The sequence below is a fragment of the Natator depressus genome, chromosome 2 (assembly GCF_965152275.1).
Source record: "Natator depressus isolate rNatDep1 chromosome 2, rNatDep2.hap1, whole genome shotgun sequence".
In the NCBI taxonomy this organism is placed as follows: domain Eukaryota; kingdom Metazoa; phylum Chordata; order Testudines; family Cheloniidae; genus Natator; species Natator depressus.
This window is the reverse complement of record NC_134235.1, coordinates 102819273-102841200: the sequence shown is the minus strand read 5'-3', so window position 1 is coordinate 102841200 and position 21928 is coordinate 102819273. Positions and strand designations below refer to the sequence as shown.

General features: G+C 38.3%; 1 protein-coding gene across 5 annotated transcripts in view; it reads left to right on the top strand.

Moving 5' to 3' along the window:
• CARMIL1 (capping protein regulator and myosin 1 linker 1) overlaps window positions 1–21928 on the top strand; it is a 244285-nt gene that overhangs the window by 106041 nt on the left and 116316 nt on the right. For all 5 annotated transcript variants that reach the window (XR_012638120.1, XM_074944764.1, XM_074944763.1 and 2 more), the window contains exons 9-12: window positions 5617–5692; window positions 10262–10350; window positions 13432–13526; window positions 18992–19078. Coding sequence is in view for 4 of the 5 variants with exons in the window: in XM_074944764.1 (XP_074800865.1) it covers window positions 5617–5692; window positions 10262–10350; window positions 13432–13526; window positions 18992–19078 (347 nt within the window). In the remaining variant the exon portion in view is untranslated. The remainder of the gene's footprint in view (window positions 1–5616; window positions 5693–10261; window positions 10351–13431; window positions 13527–18991; window positions 19079–21928) is intronic.

Here is a 21928-nt window from a genome sequence, read left to right as displayed (position 1 = left end):
CCCCATATCCCATGCCTCTTTACCTGGCCCTGCGAGCAGGGTGCTGTGAGAAACGCACCTTCTCCTCCTCCCTGTCAACTGCTGGGTGCTACGGCTGATGAGCTGATTGCCCTCTGTCTGATGCCACAGCAGCCCCTGGTGGGCGAAAGGCATAACTGCAGCGCCTCTCTGGCATAATGTATTTTCTGCAGAGGAAAAAAAAAATTGCAGAGGACATGTATTCTGCATGTTTCCAGTGGCACAGAATTCCCACAGGAGTAGTAGTAATACTCTGAAAGTCATGATTTTCTCCTTTCATCTTAACTAGTCCTTCGTAAAGGGTTGATCCTTTCCCATGTAAAATGGAGACACTGTGAGAGCTATCAGTTGGGGGTTGCCTGATGGAGTGGTCTTACCGCTCAGTTTAGCTTCCACAAAGCCGTTCTTCCCCATCAGCACAAAAACCATGCAGAGCACACTTCATTTTGGAGCTTGCTTGCTTGCATTTTTTCCACAAGGGTAGAGTTTGCTATGTGGGGTTTTTTTTTTCTGTCTGAGTTCACCTTTTTTAATTTGACTTACGGATGAAATTAGCTAATAGATTTTTTTTGTCTGGGGCACCACAACTTGAAAGTTCCTTTCTAGGTCTCCTAGATAAAGTGAAGAAGCAAACTGTGTAGCCTTTGCTCCTGCAGAGTCTCCTTCCCCTTGTGTGTAGAGTAGGGGAAATTATTTTTGCCAAAAGTCTGCAGAAAATTTAGAAGTTACCTGTTGTTTGGAAGGTAGAGATTTCGGCTGGAATGGAAGTCATCCTGGATGTGCTCACTGATGGGAAAAAATAACTAATTGAGAATAATTGGGGATCTTGGAAACAGTGACTATGAGCTGTTTGAATTTGCTAAGTACAAAATTTGGTTCACCAAATGCAGCAGTATAAGGATAGTAATTTTCAGGAAAGCGAATTTTGAATACGTTTAGTATGTAAGATGTAGTGGGAAGAAATATTTAATTTAAATTCCACCAGCATGGAAGAAAACAGGGAAACCTTGAGACACTATAATTAAGGTGTGGCAGTTTCACTGATAGAAGAATGAAAGAAATAAGTATCTGCCAGAAAGCCGGGGTTTAAAATCTTATAATGGAAAAGGGAAATGCGGGAGGCAGGCAAATAAGAATATTCAGTCAGGGTTTCCTGAGGCAAGATAAGGACAGCAAAAAAGCAGAATAATTCCATACAAGCCAAACAGGTAAAGGAGCATAATAATTTAAAATGTATTGCAGGTGAAAAATACCAGAGAGAATGTAAGGTCCATCAGTAAATGAGATGAGGTTATGAAAAAATTATTTAAAAATGGCTGACCTCCTTACTTATATAGAAAAGAAGTTTGAACCATTAGTAAGTAAGGAAGATCCTGTAAAAGTATTATCTATTGATGAGCAGATAAAGGCAATACTTGAAAAACTGAAGCATGTATGGTACAAATCAGCTGGTTTGGATGACAGGTGTCCTAGTATCTGAAAAAAATTGACTAACAAACTTATTCGAGCACATGTAATTGTGTTGCAGAAGATGCACCAGAGAATGGAACATTGAGTTTTGTGGTCCAAAGATTAATAGATAGGGAATCAGAATATCATTTTAAGATAACTTCTAGGAGATTACTTATTACTGCTTCAGATCAAAGATCCAATAGTTATTAAGGGACATTTACAAGTCACAAAGCCTCTTGTGATGTCAGGACAAGACCACTGCAGCTTCCCATGATTTAGAAATTAGCTAAGGGAGAACTTGTGGGTGAAAACATGCTAAGTTGCTGGTACAAACTATTGGGAAGCCAAGATCTTTTGATATCAATTAAAGATACTAGTTATGAGGTCTGAGATCACAGTCTGAGCCTAAGATTTTTAGGGCAAAAAGTATATTTGTATGTGTTTTGTAATGTGTCTAGAACACTGAGGATGCTATGAATAAGCAACAAAAATAATAATTTACCAACGTTAGTGAGTCTTGATTTTTACAGTACTATCTTATATCCTTCAGACCAGACTGTCAGGATCACTAAAATGCCATGAAAACTATTGTAGTTCGGCATCCTGTCTTGTGAGGTAACAGTAGAGTGATATGGCATGGTGATAGGAACTGAAGTGTTGACCCTACCTTGATTGTTACCATGCATTCCAGGCACTGCACAAATGCTTTTTATATTTTTCCTACAATGTAAAATATTTCTGTTAAGCCTGTTTTGCAGGTGCACATTTCTGCAAGAGGTCAGCATAAAATTTCATGAATTATAGATAGAGTTTGGGAGCCAAGGTTGTCTAACACAGTAGCAGTGTATAACAGAGTTTGCCACATGGGAATGCTCCTTCTTATGTTTTATTCGAAGGTGTATTGTTCTGTGAACCAGAAAATTGTGTAACTTACACACACCCCCACACACAAAGTGAGAAGAACTTGCTTAGCTTTGCATAAGAATATTCACCTGGGAAGCATATATTTTAGTATGCTTGAATGTCCTATGAATTGTCTGGGAGAAAGTGTGAGCAACCTTCAGTTGGAGACGTGTGTTCTTTGTTTTAAAAATATTTCCGTATTTAGATTTCTCACCACTTTTAAACACACTGGGGGCAAAGGTGCTGAAAAACATGCATGTGGTGGCAAAACTTGGCATTGTTGAGACTTGCTGAGATTTTCTGCATTCCCTTCAATGCTTTTGTGTTATGTACAGTACTCTTTTTGTAAATAACCCTTTATTTTTCAATAGTGAAGTAGCTAACACACTAACTTATAAATACGACCAGCTAAATATAAATTAGTGAAGAAAGGTTGTGGAAAATCTCCATTTTTGGAAATGGTCAATAATTAATCATTTTATTTAGTATTCGTTCTCATTTCCCAGCAAAAGCACTGATGTCACTGTACAGCATATACAACGTAATCACAACAAAATGTAATAAAAAAATTATAAAATATTTTTAAAAAATTGAAATCTCAAGAATGAGTGAGGGGGAGAAGAGAATTAAGAACAGGAAAGAAATAGATTGGAAATGAGGGAAAGTAATAGACACGGGGCTGACAGCATTCAGAAGCACCTTTTCAAATAAAATTTAACAAAAATATACTAAGGTTTTTTCTGAAATGTGAAGGATGAAATTAGGTAGATTTCCATGGGGAGCAAGTTCTACACAGTAAAAAGTAACTGTCTTGCCATCTTCAGGCATGATGGGTGAGAAGATGGGAGCCCTAGACAGCTGAGTTGAGTGAGCGCGCAGGTACTCCTATCAGTCATATAAGTCGCTAAGAGTAGGTGTTGAATATAATTAGGGGCAGGAATTAAGGATAAGGATTTATAAATCCAGCAGTGTCAGTTTAGAGTTATCCCGTCACTTTTTAGGCAGACAGTGTTGTTTAAATAACGGATTGTTTTAGGATCACGATATCTCAAATGAGTGAGCAATCATGTTGAATAAGTTGTAGTTGGTTGATGGGGCAGCATTACAGAAAACCTTGCAAAGAAGAAATTGCAACAGTTGCTCATCTGACCACAAAGTTTGTATGCTACTGTTGCGAGGTCATTATGGTATAAATATGTGTACCTGACACAAAAACTGCACAACTGAAAAATAAGTCTGCGTTTGTACCATGTCCCATGCATAGCTTTCCAAGGCCAGGGCAATGACAAAGAGACACCAAGGTTCTTAACCTGAATCATTACCTTCATACTAATCCCATCAAGTGGAGCCACACAGGAGAAACAAGCCTGTTTTGTATAGCTGACCTCTACTCAACAGCAAGACATCTGTTTTTCCAGGCTTGAAGATGAAATAGTCCTGATTTATACATTTTAACAATATTCAAATACCACTTCACAGCTGAGACCAAAATTGCAGAGGCTATTGGACAAGAGATAAATCCTTGTGTATCATCATCATCATCATCATCACACCAATGATATACTGTACTATATGGTTGGAAATGAATTCACCAAGAGGCTTCATGTTTATATTGAACAACACTGGCGATAGGCCTATTTCTTGTGGTGTACCATATTTCTATATCTAAGCTAGAGTATACAAATAACCTCCTTGTATATTAGCTTTACAGTTGGTGTACAACATTGATGTTGTGCAGCAAAATATGCTCTTACTGCTTTAGAGATGGACTTTTATATTTCAGAATATAGAAATCTACAGTTCCTGAAAGAATATAATCTAGTCAATGTTTGTCTGAAACATTCATGAGAATCACAGGTGCATCTGAGTCTACACTTGTTTAATATCCCCACCAAAAATGATTGAAATAAAAGAAAGAGGAGCTGTGTGTACAGAGAAGATGCCTGCCGGTGCATGCTCCTGGATGGAAAGCTTGCGAAAGAAAGGTCAAAAAGGCTAATATTTACAAATTATGCCCCATGAGGATTGAAGTTCAGTTTGCACTAGCACTAGCTAGATTTAGAATAATTACATATAGAGTAGCTACAGTAGAACCTCAGAGTTATGAACACCAAAGTTATGAACTGCCCGGTCAACCACACACCTCATTTGGAACCAGAAGTACACAGTCAGGCAGCAGCAGAGACTCAAAAAAAGAAAATGCAGTACAGTACTGTGTTAGTAGTAAACTACTTCTACAAAAATGGGGAAAGGTCATTTTTTTTTTTTTTTAAAAAGGTAAGGAAACAGTTTCTTTGCTTGTTTCATTTAAATTAAATAAGCTATTGAAAGAACAATCATAACATTTTCTTCAGAGTTGCAAACATTTCAGAGTTATGAACAACCTCCCTTCCTGAGGTGTTCATAACTCTAAGGTTCTACTGTATGTCCTGTTTCTACCGTGCAAGGCAAGGGTTTATAGAGTGATTTGTGTGTGTGTGTATCCATATATATTAATGTGGGGGAGGGAAAGATTATCTGACTGCTGAGTTGTACTACATAGCATACTAAATGCTATGATAATATTTGATATGTTATTCTGCTCCGGTGTTTCATGCAAAGGTTTTTACAGCATGCCTTTATCAGTGTTTATTTGTGGAGAAATTAACAGAAGGAGAGCAGATCAAATTAAGAATCTTGGAATAAGGGAACAGGAATCATTTAGAATTTCATTTGTGAAATCCCTTTTACAATTAGGAGAGGGTTTTTGCTGAAAGTTACATTATCCTTTTGCGCGGCCCTTGTTTCCTTTGGGAATATGACTTGAGAGAAGAGACAAGGAGATGCTGACTAGAATTAGTCAGTCACAGAATTATATTAAATCATCAGGCTGCCAAAAAGCTTTTAGGATCATGCTCAACTATAATTAATGGTGATTAAGAAGCTTAAATATGTCATAGGCTGAAAAAAAGTAATGGTATGACTAGGGATGGCAGCTCAGACAATTTCCTGGTTTAAATATTCATATGAATATTATTTGACCAGTCAGATGTTCATATTAAAATTAAGTCAAGTCATATCAAATCCAATTGATTTCCCCCTACCACTATTTGTATTTTTAGAATGGAGAGCTTTCTAAAATCCTGATGATTGACTATTTATTAAGAAAGAGTCAAAGTAAATTAAGTATATAAGAGTAAGTGTTCAGCTGACCAGCATGACAATAATTGTGAACAGTGTGTAAAAACATTTTTCTTTTTCTAGAGACTTAATACCTATAGTTGCTGCCCTGGAATACAATCAGTGGTTTACAAAGCTGTCCTCTAAGGATCTGAAATTAGTAAGTAATAAAATGAAGGTGCATCTACTGTTATCTGGCTTTGCTGTATTTTATAGCACACTGTAACCCTTCTCAGAAAGATGCATTTATTCATCAATGGAAAGCTGAGTAGACTTAGTCTGCTGGAAAATAATTTTTCTAAAAACCAACTTTCAATAACATTTACTTAATAAAGTTTACAAAGTTTATTTGAATATAGTGATGCCACAAAATACTTTATTGCTTATTTTTAGCTGTTTTCAGCAGTACTATATGACTAAATAAGAAACCATTTTGGGGGGTAGGGGATATTTGGATTGTGTTTGCACTGCTCCTGCACTAGGAAAGTAGGCTTTCCTCTCACTCTGCATTACATCCTGATTAAAAGAAGCATCCACTTTCTTGTAGTGAAGACAGTCAGATATAATCATAAATATGTAATCATGTAAGATAATTACGTTGTTCCACCAAACCAGCAAGCTGGACTGGAAGAAGCTGTTAAAAATGGCTGATTATTAGATGACTTTAAACTTAATACATCAAAATAGCTTTATTTAAAAAGTGAAGGTTAATTCTCCCAGACGCATTGTTTTTCAAACCTGCCCAAAAATCTTCCTTCAGATCTAGGATTGGAGTCTGGGGATCTTAAAAATGAAGGACCAAATTCTCTGCTAATGTGAATTGGTGCAAAGTTATTGACCTCAAAAATTTGCTTGTAGCTTTTCCCTCAGTAGTGTCACATTACATGAAAACCTGATTGCTAGTGATGTAGTGAAAGCTGTGGTATCTGAAAATAACTTCAAGAGGCTTAAGAATAAATGTAGAAAGTGCACTTTCCTTTCTTCTTTGGAGACCTAGTTTCAAATCCTGATGTTAAGGTGAGGTTGAGTTGAGTTGGGTTATCTTGTTCTAGTACATATCATAAAACCACCACCAAAGCATGTGGCACAATCGGTAGTCTCTGCTTCAGAGACTCAGGACTGAAACTGAAATAGTGTAGTATTGCAAGTCTCAACTGAAGTATATTGTTAAAGCTATTCAGAGAGGCTTGCTCAGTATTAGGGCTGGTCAAAAATTTTCCATCAAAATTGCTTGTGATGGAAAATTGGGTTTTTGTCAAAAAAAAAAAAAATTTTTTTTCACAAAAAGTGTCTGCTTTCTGTGGAAAATTTCCATTTTTCTTCAGAAAAACCAAAACCCCGCAAGCACCCAAAGACTGTGCTATTTCTACTAATGATGGAATAGTTTGATGTGGACATGCCACTACAGTATTTAATGGGATTTGAAGTTCTGATGCCTCGTGTCCCTATTCTCCTCTGTGGGCCCGGGTTCCTAGCTGGACTACATCTCCAATGATGCACCCCTCACCAAGAGGGGGACTGTGGTGCATCATGAGAGACGTATTCTGACTAGGGAATCTGCCCTATAGAGGAGAATGGGAGCATAAGGTATCCAAACTACAACTCCCATGAGGTACTACAGCAGCATTTTCAAATTGGAATCTTTGATTTTTTAGCTGAAAACTTTGGGTATTTGCATTTCTGCCAAAATCAAAATTTTATGTTGAAAATATAGATAACCAAACTTTTGTCTTAATTTTGTCAAAATTTTCTGCAGGGTAAAATATCCAATTTTTCAACGAGTTCTACTTAATACCGCCTTATCTGACTCTCAGTTGGAATATGCAGTGTAGTTGTATCCATTTTGGTCCCAGGATATTAAGAGAGACAAGGTAGGAGAGGTAATATCTTTTCTTGGACCAACTTCTGTTGGAAGAGAGACAAGCTTTTGAGCCACACAGAGCTCCTGTGGGTACATTTTTCACAAAGTGATCACTGTCTGACCTATCAGTTCTCATCCTCAAAAGAAAGCTACACAACGCTTTCAAAGATAAACCTGGATGCTTTAATTCATAACTCTGCTAGATACTAAAAATCATGGACTGAATAAAGACTCTGGATTTATGGCTTATTACAACAATCTGTAATCCACTAACCCTCTTTTTTTGTCTCTTGAATGCAAGAGGTGTTAACGGGCCAGTCTACCTTGAATGGTTCCTTAGGATATGTGTTAACTGCTTATGCTAAAGAATCTGTTTCACCTTGCATTTAGCTATGACACTTCCTTTCCCAGGCTTGAAGAAGAGCTCTGTGTAGGCCATGTCTACACTGCACGCCTTAACGGCGTGGCTGTGCCGATGCAGCCGCGCTGTTATAAGGTGTGCAGTGTAGCTGCTCTTTGTTGCCGGGAGAGAGTTCTCCCGGCAACAAAATAAAACCGCCTCTGTGAGGGGTGGTAACTTTGGGAGAGCATCTCCCATTGACGAAGCGCTGTCCACCTGGTGCTATTCATCATTAAAACTTTTGTCATTCAGGGGGGTGGTTTTTTCATACCTCTGAGCGACAAAAGTTTTAACAATGAAAGTGCCAGTGTAGAAAGTGCCAAGCTCGAAAGCTTGTCTCTCTTGCTTACAGAAGTTGGTCCAAAAACGATATTACCTATTCCACGTTGTCTCTCAATTTGAGTGACAATTAGCCCTTTTGTTTTCATGATCACTAAGCTAACTACAGTGGTGTGAAACCTTTTAGCATGGAAACCTAAAAATCAGCAGTGCTCAGACTATTTCCTGCTCCATAGCTGATTAGGGTTGCTGTCAGACATTGTCCTTTTCTCAGGACACCAATATGGACGTTTGTGTGGAGGGGTTTAATAGCAAGCTTATTTGATGTCCATCCCCTGAAAATCTGGGAGTGAGCCAGTGATGGGCTCAGTCAACCAACTGAGGCCCACCAAAAAGGCACCTGAAGGGGTTGCTGGTGGGGCAAAGGGATGATGAGGGACATGGGGCCGTGTTTGGGGAGGGGGTGTATTAGAGAATCTATGTAGAGGGAAAGAGTGATACAACTATGGTTTCTTTAGGAAACTGTTTTATTTTGCTGGGATTTTCTTGAGGTTTCTTTGGCATTCTGGGGTTTGTACAAACATAAAACTTTTCAAACAAACCACAGGGGGCGCAATCTTAGCAAACGGAACCTAGTGGCTTTGATTTGCTGAAACTGGTTGAATCCAATTAGCAAGTTTAAGAACTGCCTTTATTTTAGAGCTGTACAAAAGTAACTCCTTAATTCCATGCACTGAAACTGGCAGTCAAAAATATCTGGAGGATAATACAAAAGATGATTGATTGCTAAATCCATGTTATAATGTCATTACAGAGAGCCAGTTTAAGAAAAACAAATCCAGAATCAATACTATGTATTGCTCTTTGCATCTCCCACTATGAGACTGTCTTTGGTAGACACAACTGTGCCTTTCTCACAAACAGATTAAACCACTTCTTTGTAATCACACTGGTAAACCAAACGTTGATCATATTCTGAGTTACCTAAAAAATAGAGTGCAGAATCCATGCCTGTGGTGATAGAAAAGTGACAGTCCTTAAAACACCAGTACAATCTGCATTATTTAAAAGGAGGACTGAAAGTAGATTTTTCTCCCCTCTGTGTTGTAGAGGTTTTGGTTTTTTAAAATGAGTTAAGAACTATACTGAAAAGCTAAAAGGCTAAGAAATTTAGCCTAAGAAATTGATTGAGTTGTGGGGTCAGACACCAGATAGAAGCATAAACTCTCAGACCCCAATACCAGTGTCGTGGGGGCACTTTTAATGGGGAATGATTTATTGGCCTGAGCAAAATCATCTTAGCTGTCATGGTCATGACAAAAGCTCAGTTTCAGACCTCTAATGGAACCTTGATTTTGTGTGTTGGGGGACCACAGAGTTCAAAAGCAAAACAAAGAATAAAATAAAAGTGAGGCGATAGTATTATTTGTTGTATAGCTCTTGGGATCACAGCTGAAGTAAAATTTTAAAAGTACAAAATTTCTCTCTTCACTTTTACCCTCTCCAACATTAGCAAATTAATAGCATAAAAGCAGCATTATTTTACTCTGTTTTGGCTCATCGTGGATCCTACAACTGCCCATGCAAATTACTTATTACAAAACATGACTAATGTAAACATGGTGGGGTATGTAATGGCTCTGTGTGGGTTAGCAGGATCCACACTAAAATACCCGGAGCACACTCCCCAACCACAAAGCTCTTTCATGGAGTGTCTGCAGCCAGAATGTGTCCCTTGTGGGTCTGCATTATGATACTCCTGTTTCTGGTTTTGTGGTCATTCTAGTTCAGGCTTATTAATTATGTCTGTTCTGTAAAAGAGTATCATGGACACAAAGTTTTTAAATAAGTAATGTTATTAATCACACGGTTTTTCTGTTGGAAATAAGGTTTTGTTCTGTTTTGTTGGCCTACACCTTGAGTGACTCTGTTAGTTTGCCTCTCACTTACCAATTTCACACTTAGCAATAATTCATTTGGGAAAGATTTTATCTTACGTCCTCCTACTGGGTTTTGGAGGCTTCTGCTACTATTATTTTTTTTTTTTTTTGTATTGTGGTGACACCTAGGAGACCCAGTTATGGCCAGGACTTCATTATGTGAGGCTATTCCTAGCTTACAGCTGTATATTTTCAGTGATGTAAGAATGTTTTTGCTTTAGTAATATTGTTATATCATTTTCATGGCAGTCCACTGATGTCTGTGAGCAGATCCTGAGAGTGGTGAGTAGATCCAATCGATTGGAAGAATTGGTATTAGAGAATGCCGGGCTTAGAACGTAAGTAATTTTTTAAAAAAAATTACGTTAGTTATGATTTACCCATAGGACCGTAGAAAGTAGACTCTGTGATAGAATTGGTAAAATAGCTAACACAAAAATTACAACCCTGTTCCAAAGAGCTCATGGTCATATTTTTCAGAGGTTGTAAGTGTTCACAAACTCCATTGGAGTCTCTGGGGGCTACATGTGTTAGCACCTGTGAAAATGAGGTTGTTACATTGTCTACCTTCTACTTATTTGTTCCTTTACAAACAAGGAAGCTGGCTGAACAGCTGGTAGCTGTGCAGAACAGACAGTTTTAGAAGTGATTTGAACCTCAAATATCTCATGATTTCCTCTCAAAACTTAGTTGCCAACGTTGATATGATAAACTTGATCTTTTAGAAAACGCTATGTTCAGTTTCTTACTATAATAAGGAATACTATTGGACAACAGATTGCGGTATGGATGTTTTTTATGTTGGTGGGACACACAGCCTGTTAAGATAAAATGAATATATCCTAATATTCAAACTACAAAATGTACTTCTCTGTATTTTTACTTGTGGTACTTGAAAAGCAAACAAAAAACAGACCTCTTGCAATAGTCATTAAAAATGAAGACTTTTAGAAATAATGCAATTTCACGCTTAAATACTCCAGCACTATTTCAGTACCTTAACCACCTCCATTTCTTGTGAGAGAGACAGCAGATTCTTACAATCTCTAGGAATTAGCCCAAAAGTTAAACTTGTAAACTAGGATTTGCTGTGGCCCTCTGGAGCACACACTTCTGTATTAGAATTGGAGTAGCATGTAGTTGCCCCAACCCATTGTGTTAGGAGTTGTACATTCAGATAGTAAGAGACAGTCCTTGCTTCAATGAATTATTAATCTAAATAGACAAGCCAGACAAAGGGTGGGAAAAAGGAAGTATTATCCTTGTTTTACAAATGGGAAACTTAAGCACTCGGGATTAAGTGACTTTCCACAGGTCACTCGAAGTCTGTGGTAGAGGTTGGAATTAAACACATCTCCTGATCCCCAGTCCAGTCCCTTAATGTCCATCATTCAAAGTGTAACAAGTAACTGACTGTGTCATTAATTTCTTCAAATTTTGTGTCATTTTACACAGAAATAACATTTTGATACTATTATAAGGTTATTGACTGTCATTGCACGTTGCCTTCATTAACTTGTCATATATAGGTCTGGTTTTGACTTTAATAGAGCTTGACTGACAAGCATCCCTGAGACTTTTGATTCTGTAGCACCATATACATTCAGAGTACTTGGCATGTTGACCTTGTCTCTCTCTGCTGTAATCAGCATTAGCTATCTGTCCCTGTAAAGGTGTATTTGTCAGTTCTGCAGGTTATAATGTCTCTTTGCTGGGAAGAAAGGTATTCATCCCATTGATACTGGCTATCTTCACTTGGCATAGGCTACAGACAAAGCATTTTTAGGGAGTTATGACCACTTTCATAGTCAAAGTTGAGAAATGCTACTAAGGGTAAATTTCAAAAGTGCCTAAGTCCCATTGCCTTTTAATGGGACACAAGTCACTCTATGTGCTTTTGAAAATTTTATCCCAAATCTGTAATACAGGGGCTCTCAACTTTTCCAGACTACTGTACCCCTTTCAGAAGACTAATTTGTCTTGAGTACCCCAAGTTTCATGTAATTTAAAAACTACTTGCTTTCATCAGACATAAAAATACAAGTGTCACAGCACACTATTCCTGAAAAATTGTTTACTTTTTCATTTTTACCATATAATTATAAAATAAATCAAATGGAAAATAATATTGTACTCACATTTCAGTATAGAGCAATATAAACAAATCATTGTATGAAATTTTACTTTGTACTGACTTCGCTAATGCTTTATATGTAGCTTGTTATAAAACAAGGCAAATATCTAGATGAGTTGAGATACCCCGTGGAAGATCTCTGTGCACAGGAGTACACATACCCCTGGTTGAGAACCACTGCTGTAGTATCCTAACATAAAGAGGATAGATCGCTCTTTGTCCCTGTGTAAAGCAGAAAGTGGCATTTTGATAACTATTTAGATGGGTAATTGGGACAGAACTTATCCAGTAAGGCTATTGGCTTTTAGTTGAAAAGGAAAAATGATGAGTAGGGACAGTGCAGTAGAAGCTTAGTGAGTTGGCTGAAATAAGGTACAATAACTATGTAGCCCACATTGGAAGAATGGGGTGCATATAATAACCAGAGGACTGGATTCTTTGGTTTGGCAAGGCTTGTCATCTTAAAGTGGCAGCCACGGGAGCATAACCCTTGTGTATGGGGACCTGTCTGCTGGCAGAAATCTGGCAGAGTTGGCTTGATGGTTTCCTGGCCAGTGCCACCCTTCCATCACTAAAGGGAAGGAGGGGTATGTTAGGAAATTTCGGTCTGTGGGTATGGCACTATGAGAAAGGGACATAAATTAGGGTGGAGTGTTGAATCAAGCCCTAAGACAGACAAAAATGTGGTGATAACAGTGGCTAAGGGGTAAGAGAAGAATGAAGGAGGAAATTAGTTGTAAAAAGTTGTTAAAGCTCAAAAAAGTATAGGCCCTGCCAATACACAGTACCTTCTCCTTAATGAGTGTTTGTTTGTTGACCTTCTGGGTATGCTGCAAAGCCTATTTGTTTGAGCAGGTACTGATGGGGAACTGATGCACATGAGGGCAGGATTTCTGGGAAAACATGCTGGTGATTAAACTGTACTGATCACATGATGATCAAATGATGTGGTCAGAGGGAGAAATGGGGCTGCTTTGGACAGTTTGTTTTATAACTCCTATTTTGCTATGTTTGTTTTTTTTATAATATATATAATCTCAAAGGCACTCAGAGCTAGGATGGGCATCCTTTAGTGTAATATTGGATAATGTATAAATAAAAGATTGCTGTTGAAAGGCAGCAAATTGTGTAAATAGATGTGACTAAGGGAAATATTGTACATGTCTGCAACTGGTAACTTTGGCCATTTCCATTCATTCCAGTAATTGGGTCATTTTAAGCCTCTGAATATGGTGTTAATGTAGGAGATAATATAATAGTCTTCTTTTGTTTTATTTTCTTGCAGAGATTTTGCACAGAAACTGGCCAATGCCCTAACCCATAATCCTAACTCAGGACTTCATACAATTAACCTTGCTAGCAACCCTCTTGAGGACAGAGGTACTATAACATTTACATTTTTCCTTTTATACAGTCAGAGTAATAGGATTAGTGCTACTTCATTCCCCTTTGCCTGAATAATAGAGCATTGTGCTTGGTGTAATTGCATCGTAAATATCTGTTGCTCATAGGTCACTGAGAATTGCTTTTCTTCTTTTAGTTTGTAAATGTCCATTAGTTTGAGATTTACCAATAGGTGTTGAACAGTTTTAGTGTAACCATGGATTTAATTAAAGTTGGGCTTGTTTGGCTTCGCAGAGATCACTTTTAAGATAACTGATGGGGGGTGAAGCACTGTGCCTGGGGTGTAGAGAGAAGAAAGGGTTTCAAATACTTTATTCTAAAAAGTAATAGAATTGGTTTAAGGCCCGTCTGAGAGTGAGACGCAACTTTGTTCCTTGGGTTATATATTCCAGATGTTTTCTAGCAGCTAGAACTACCTCTTTAATTCATCTGTGCTTATATAAATATTTCTAAGTGCATTGAAGCTGTTAATTTTTTGAGCTGCCTTCTAGTGTTCAATATTGCAAAAAATTTAGCCCCATCAGTGCAGCCCTTACACTGAGCATCTACATAAGTCTGTCCCTTTTCAGCAAAATGAGAGACAAGCACATGCTTAAAGATTCAGCTTTGCTGAATCTAGGCCCTAATTTCCAAGCAATTTCAGTTTAGACTCAAGTCACTCCCATCTCTTCTTTCTTCTCTTTCCACCCACCACCCTAAAAACTGAAAATTGTATTTTTAAACTAAAATAAAATGTTCAGTCTAAACTTGATCCTGGAAGTACCGTGCCTATGGAATTCCTGTTTACTTCAAGTAGGCATTCCATGCAACAGGCATTCTCATGATCACATCCTTAATACATCATTTGTAGGGCTGCTTGAAAAACAGGAGTTCTGTTCTATGAAACCTTTTGTTTCATATTTGTTTTTTGAGGAAACAATTCAAAACAAAAAATTTTCACTTGTCACTGGAAAACAGATGTGGGGGGGTTAGTCTCCCCATCTCCCTTTCTCTGTACAGTGGGAAAGGTGTGAGTCGGGGATCCCCCCACAAATTTGAAAATGTTTTAGTTGGATTCTACTCTGTTTCAAAATGAATCAAAATTATTTTTTGTTTCAAATTGTTTAGTTGAGAAATCAGAATTTCAAACAATGGGAATATTTTTCATGAACATTTCCATATAATTTGAAAAGCCTTTTTTGAACAATTTTGACCAGCCAAAGCTCTTTGTAGTAACCACATTAACTTCTTTACAATAAATAGTCATGAGGAAGAAAAAGGCTGTCACATTTTATACAAGTTGTTGATTTTGTTTTTTAATAATTGAATTTAGGTTGGTTAAAAGGAAAGCTCACTGTGTTTCTTTTTTATTTAAAAAAAAAGCATAAGCAGGCTTGATATAATGGAAGATCTTTTGTCTATAAGTCAGGCTGGGTATTTCACATGCTACAAAAAGAACAGTTCAAAACATACAGAAGTAATGACGTACAAGAGAAAATGTAGGCAAAACAGTTAATTATGGATGTACAAACTTGGATTTTGACCAGTTTCTTCTTAGTTAAATCTTTTCGGCTGAACATTCAGTTAAAAGTTTAGTCTTCTTAAAAATGTGGAAATTAAATAAGTTACTTGGCTATTTTAAATTGCAGAGACATTAAATATAATTTCAGTATGCAAATGTTGCATTTCATTCAATTCAAAATAAGACCTGTTCAGGAGTTCTGATATCTTTTGTGTGCAAATTGTACTTGAGATTGTGTGCGCGAATGGAAGAAACAATATGACTTTGTCATAAGAAAGATGTATGCAAAATCATAGTTAATTACAGATAGGGAATATGGAAAACATCTCTGTTTTTAACTTGTCACATCAACACGAACTGGGAGTTTACCCCGGTTATTACGTAACAATCAGAGTATTCAGCAGTAGTAGTAGTTTTCAGTTGTGTGAATGATAAGGGAGGGAATGAGTAATTTTCCACCGTTAAAATTGATTTTTTTTAACCTTATTGAGCGCAAGTAAATATATTGTATGATTACTCGAATAGAAGATCGGAACAGGTGTTTGTGTGCAGATAATGCCAGAATAATATTTTATTTGCTTGAGATTTAACAATTAGTGTCTGTTTAAAAAAAACTGTGCTGAGTGTAATGGCTTTGTACTATGAACAATGTGTTAAATCATGGTTGGATTCCCTTCATTGCACTGTCAGATTTTGAGAGGTACCTGTGGAGTGTATTGGCAGTCTGGAGATGAAATCCTGACCCTTCTGGCTTGAATGGGGCCAGGATTTCACCCTTGGTTTCTTTTAAACATCTTAATGTTCAAAATCATCTCTGTACTTTTGTCTTTTTATCAAGCTCTCCTTGTATTCCGGGTTGCAGCTTGGTCTTTCTCTCCTGCTTTGTTACTGGAACTGACACCGGTTTTGTTGTATGTTGCCAGAAGGGGCAGTCTGATTAAAAAAAATTCAGTCTCGTGCTGCTCCAAGACTTGAATGGCTCCACTGAGTTTGTTTTTCTCTACTATTACCTTTCCTAGGTCCTAGCTCACTGGCTCCCAGGGCCTCATGCTGATGAGGCTATAAGACAGGGGTGGGCAAACTTTTTGGTCTGAGGGCCATATCAGGGAATAGAAATTGTATGGCGGGCCATGAATGCTCACAGAATTGGGGTTGGGTTGCCAGAGGGGGTAGGGGCTCTGGTTGGGGGTGTGGGCTCTGGGGTGGGGCTGGTGATGAGGAGTTTGGGGTGTAGGAGGGTGCTCTGGGCTGGGACCAAGGGGTTTGGAGAGCAGGAGGGGGATCAGGGCTGGGGCAGGGGGTTTGGGCATGGGGAGAGGCTGAGGAGTGCAGGCTCTGAGTGGCGCTTACCTTAAGCGGCTCCTGGAAGCAGTGGCATGCCCCTTCTCCAGCTCCCATGCAGAGGTATGGCCAGGTGGCTCTGCATGCTGCCACATCTACAGGCACTGCGCCTGCAGCTCCCATTGGAGCACTGGAGGGGGCCATTGGAGTGCGTAGGAGCCAGAGCGGGGCCATGCTGTGGCTTCCGGGAGCCACGTGGTGCGACCACCGACCCATCGCCCAGGCTGGAGGACCGGGGCCAAGCCCTGTGCTGCGGCCCCCGACCCAGCACCCCAGCCAGAACAGGGAAAGCCCCAGACCCCACTCCCCAGCGGGAGCTCGCGGGTCGTAGTTTTTCCACCCCTGCTATAAGATCTCAGCAACTAATGTGGGTGGTGCTGACTGGATTAGAGATTTTGTTGGCTGTAGTGTGAGAGAAGGGGAAAGGATATTTGCTACACTCCAATAAATAGCCCAGGTGCAACAGAACACTATTTACTCTCCTCATACTGCCTTCCCTCCTCCGTTCTGCCTTTTTGATATCAAAATCATATTTGGCTTTTAAGACTCCTGCAGAGAACCAGCTACAACCAAGAAGTGGAGAGGACCTGCCAGAGAACATAAAATCCTGAGGCTGTAGCTTAAAAATTTTTAATACTTGAGTCTCTTACTTCAGTGGAGCTGAAGAGATTTGTAAAGTGTAGTTGGGAAAGAAAATGTATCAAGGATCCCAACCCAGTAGTCACTAGAATTAAATATGACCCAGGGTTAACAGGTCCAAAATTATACCTGCATCATCTTTAATGTTTTTTGCAAAATTTGTGAGATTCTTTGCATGGGTTTTTATGTCAAGAGAAATATTTTGTTTCTGCCTTCAGTTGGGGTTGATTTTTATTCCTGATCTTAGTGTGCTGTATTGAGTCTATTGTCACAGGGGTTTTTAAGCAATGTACAGACACCTTATCCGTACAAAAATAACCACCTCTTTTTTCAAACAAAAACGGAAGGAAATGTAAAATAAATTTCACTAGTTAATAAAATGTTTAAAACATTGTCAATCGGTGCTTCTTTGAAATTTCTCCAGAAGCAAATGTTTGTTAAATAATCCCAGGTATTTTTCACCTTGTTTTCTCTAACAATAAATTCCTACAAAGGTGAAGTGCAGTTACTTGCATATTCTCATAAAATAACCTGAATTCGTTCTTGCAATAAGTTGGTGAATACATCCAGTTACTATTGTATTTTTACAGTAGCCAAAGTAATGCATCCTCATGGCAACAACTTGACCATATACACAAAATATGGTCTGGAGTTTTGGACAGTGTGTGAAAGCTCCATGTATCGGCAGTATACATGGCAACCGCACTTTTAGAAACAACAAAATAACCTTGAAACAAAAATTCCACAAATGTCTGAAGTATAACCACTTATGTACTTAAGGTAGATAGATAAAAGCATATGATAAATATAGAAAAAATATTTCTATGTCCATTGAAGTAAACTTCAGTATTAGCTTTTTTTATTATCCATTTTGGGTTTTGGCACAGAGGCAAGTGTATTCTTTTTAAAGAGATATATGTTCCCCCCAGGAAAGCTTAGCTGGATTATAACCTGTGATCTGGTACAGAGAAGTATATGTCACACTCATTGCATTGCTGCAGTTTACTTGTTGATAGATTTATTCTGGTAATTAATATTTTATAAATTGGTTCAATCGTTACTGAGCAGGTGTCTCCTTAAATATTCCATCACCCATTTAAAAATGGAAAATACATTTATGGAATGCAGAACCTCAGAGTGAGAAACTGGGTTTTTGTGTTTCTTCTTTCAGCAAAATGGTGCTGAGTAATATAGTTGGTGCCAGAGCCCTAATTCTTTTTTTATTCAGGAAATGGTCTATTATGTGATTTTGAGACTGTATAAAGGCCAGTATATATTTATCAGTCTCATTAAATAAGTGACCATTATGACTAGAATGGAGGCTTCAGATTCCTAAAGCAAGTTCTCTATGTTACCTGCATCAGAATTATTTTATACAAAACACACACTGCTCTGCAGTACTAGTTCAGCTGTACAAAATACTTCAGTCCTTTTTCAGCAACGCCTTTGCCTGTTTATCTACTGAAGAAAGGGTTTGACTCAGTTAGGAAGAGAGGTCAAGGTTAGCTAACCTATATTAACGAAACTCCGTTGAACCTTGACTTTTTTTCAATAGACCCAAAGAGATCCTTATTACTGGGGAAGCTGCACATTCACTACTGTTGTATTTAACTTCATTACCATTTTCCTGTGGCGGAACCATAAAGCTCTCAAACTATCCATGTGCTGACATCATGGCACCCACGTTACCTTCTCTTTGACCCTTGGTCCTCAAAAACTTAAGCACGCACTGTGTAGCTTTAAGCATGTTAAAGTAAAAAGGACTTGAGGTGGTTATCATCTACATCTTTGGGCCAACCCTAGAAGAAATTGAATTGTGTTTGTGAAGTGTTGAACACCCTACACTCCTTTTACTTTCACTGTGTGGTCTATTTTTATGTCAGTGGTTCAGAATCCTGAAAGCCACTTGCCATCAGAAAAACTACAAACTTTTACGCTCTTTTTTCCCCCCCTCTAACAGGTGTGTCCTCTCTAAGTATCCAGTTTGCCAAACTCCCGAAGGGACTGAAACATTTAAATTTATCTAAAACCTCATTGTCACCTAAAGGTATGTTTTGTACTTAACCCTGCACTTTTTCTCTATTTGGTGAATGAGTAAAACGAAACATTTTTGGTAGTGATGGATCCTGTTGTTATATAATTGTAAAATAATTTCTTGTGTACTGGATTATTTCTCTGTCTAATTTGCCTACTTATATGGCTGACATTATGAGAGTATCTGAACCTTATTTCTTACCCATAGTAGGCTCTTCAATTATGGGCCTGATCCAAATCCCACTGAAGTTAGATGGAAGCTTTCCACTGACTAATGTAACACCGACAGACCCCAGTAGTCGGCAGGCAGGATCGAACTGGGGCCTCTGGAACTAAAATGCATGAGCTAAAAGCCATATGGCTCTTAGCTAAGGCTGTAGAGCAAACTCATTAATCTCTAAGTGGTCCCAGTGCCACGAGATGGGACAGAACACCACACCCAGGAGGTGTGTGGGTTACGTATTTCCCGTAACTGAGGAAGCGTGTCCTGAGCTTCGGAGACTTCCCAGTTGAAATCCTGAATGAGGCCCCACTTGTAACACCAACAGACACTGGTCATGGGTGGGATTGAACCTGGGGCCTCTGCCTCATGCTAAATGCATGAGCCTATACCGCATGAGCTAGAAGCCATATGCCTCTTAACTAAGGCTGTAGAGCAAACTCATTCATCTCTAAGTGATCTTGGTGCCACTAGATGAGACAGAACACCACATCCAGGAGGTGTGTGGGTTACACTTATATAGGATTCGGATCAGATCCTATATTATTGAAGAACTGTCTGTGTTTAGCTTATTGTTGGAATAAATATATCTTGCATTTATGGCTTAAGAAGAGGTCTGAAGCATGCAGGGTTTTTTTATAATAGCTTATACTTTGTGTTAAACTTTTCAAAATGCCATTTGTAAAGCTATTGAAATATCCTTTTTGTAAGTCACATTTGTAAAGTAAAATGGCTTGTGGGTGACTGTTTAAAGATTGCTTTGTGGTGATTGGGGCATTTAGTTTCTTAATTCACAAATTTCTCACTTAAAATAATTGAAGAATGTATAACCACATGAAATATTGTGCATCACTTGTTTTTTCCATCCTGGGTAGTGAAACAAAAGAGATTTTAGATCTTCCTTTAACTGTCATTTCACTTGTAACAGTAAGCCAAGCTGTGTTACCATTTTAGATGTTGCTTTTTGATGTGGGAGCCCCCAGTGCTTCTAACTTTCACAGGTTGATCCTTTTTTAAGAAAAGCTCTATCCAACATATTTCTTCAGCATACCATTTTAGTAGATGACTCATGAAACTACTGGGGGTGGAGGCAACTCTGCACCTTTGAAAATGGACCTGCTACTAGCGAGTAGCCTTTAAATTGATTTGACATTTGTTGTTGTGCAGTGTGTTTTGTATTATGATTCTTACTAGCCCAGTCATGAGGCATGGTTGCTGGAATTTTGGTTCTTTAAAACCTTATAAAACTTTAGTTCTGTTCATTGTGTTAGTAGTCTGTTCTTGGTGACAATCATTTAGTCAAGGAATTTTGACCACCCTGATATTTATTCTTGGGATAGGAGAAAACTCCAAATATTTACTCAAGTCTTTAGACCAAATCCAGCCCTGACAAAAGTGCACACAGCTTCCAGTATGTTCAGTCACCTCCTGTACTCTTCTTCACTTGAAGCTCCATCATTTGGTCCAATGGCAGCTACAGTGCCATTTGGGATATTCTATCTGTTTCCCCCTATCTCAAGAACAGTTGTCAGATTAGTCAAGACCGTTCAACCAAATGTTAATCAGCAAGAACAGAGTATTGAAGCAATGAACAAAATCAAAGGGATTTTTGTGGTTTATTTTTAAAAAGGTCTTAAAACAAAAGCAGAGTCCATCTAACATGCCTAATGATGACCTAGTAACAACCCTAATGCAGACTGCACTGCAATGATGCTCAAATCTACAGAGACTAAGACCTTACCACTGGATATTGTGCTAGAGTAACCCTTCAATATTCCTATTGAAAACATGCTGTTCTGACTAAAACACCTTGCCTAATGATATGACTTATCTTGCTGTTCATGAGAGTTTGTCTATATGTGCGGTCCCCTCAAAACAGTGAATTTCCTGCCTCCCATACCTCCACCTCTTCACTACTTTTGTGACTGTCTTTACAGCTCCTTTTATCAGTCTGCTCTCCCTTGACTTAGACAGCATTGCATTAATTTAACCTTGTTTTGCATTTGAAGGTTATCTTTGAAACCATAAAGGTTAGAACTATTTTTGTAATAAAAGCCTATTTTTGAAGTGAGTGATGGGACTCACTTGGGAAAGTTTCCTATTCAATACTAGGCAACTGGACAAATGGATTTTTCCAGTCTTTTGCTTTAGGGAGATAATAAGCAGCACTTACAATGCTTTTCACTTCTTCCCAAAGCTCAGTATAACCCCTTCTTATTGTTTTACCTTACTACTTAACAAATACATTTGATTTGAGATTTCTTTATGAGATTGACAAGTGAACTGCAGGTAGCAACTTCCCAGATGATCTTTCTTTAAATATGGTGTTTCATAGTTCCTAACAGTTGTTAGGTCTGAGTGCGATGAAACAACATTATAGGCTTCATTCAGACTGAAGCAGGATCTCTGTTAATAGCACAGTATACAGTAAGGGAAGTGCTAATAGAGGTTTAGCAATTTGGAGCTTTGACTCAAATAGAAAATTCCATGTGCTTGGTTCAATCAAATCTCAGCTTTTTGAACCTGATCCAGAGCTCATTGAAGTCCATGAAAAGGCTCCCATTGATATCATTGGGCTTTAGATCAGATCCAGTGACTTTGTCGTTAATGAAAGACTGATTCATTTAAAAACAAACAAAAACC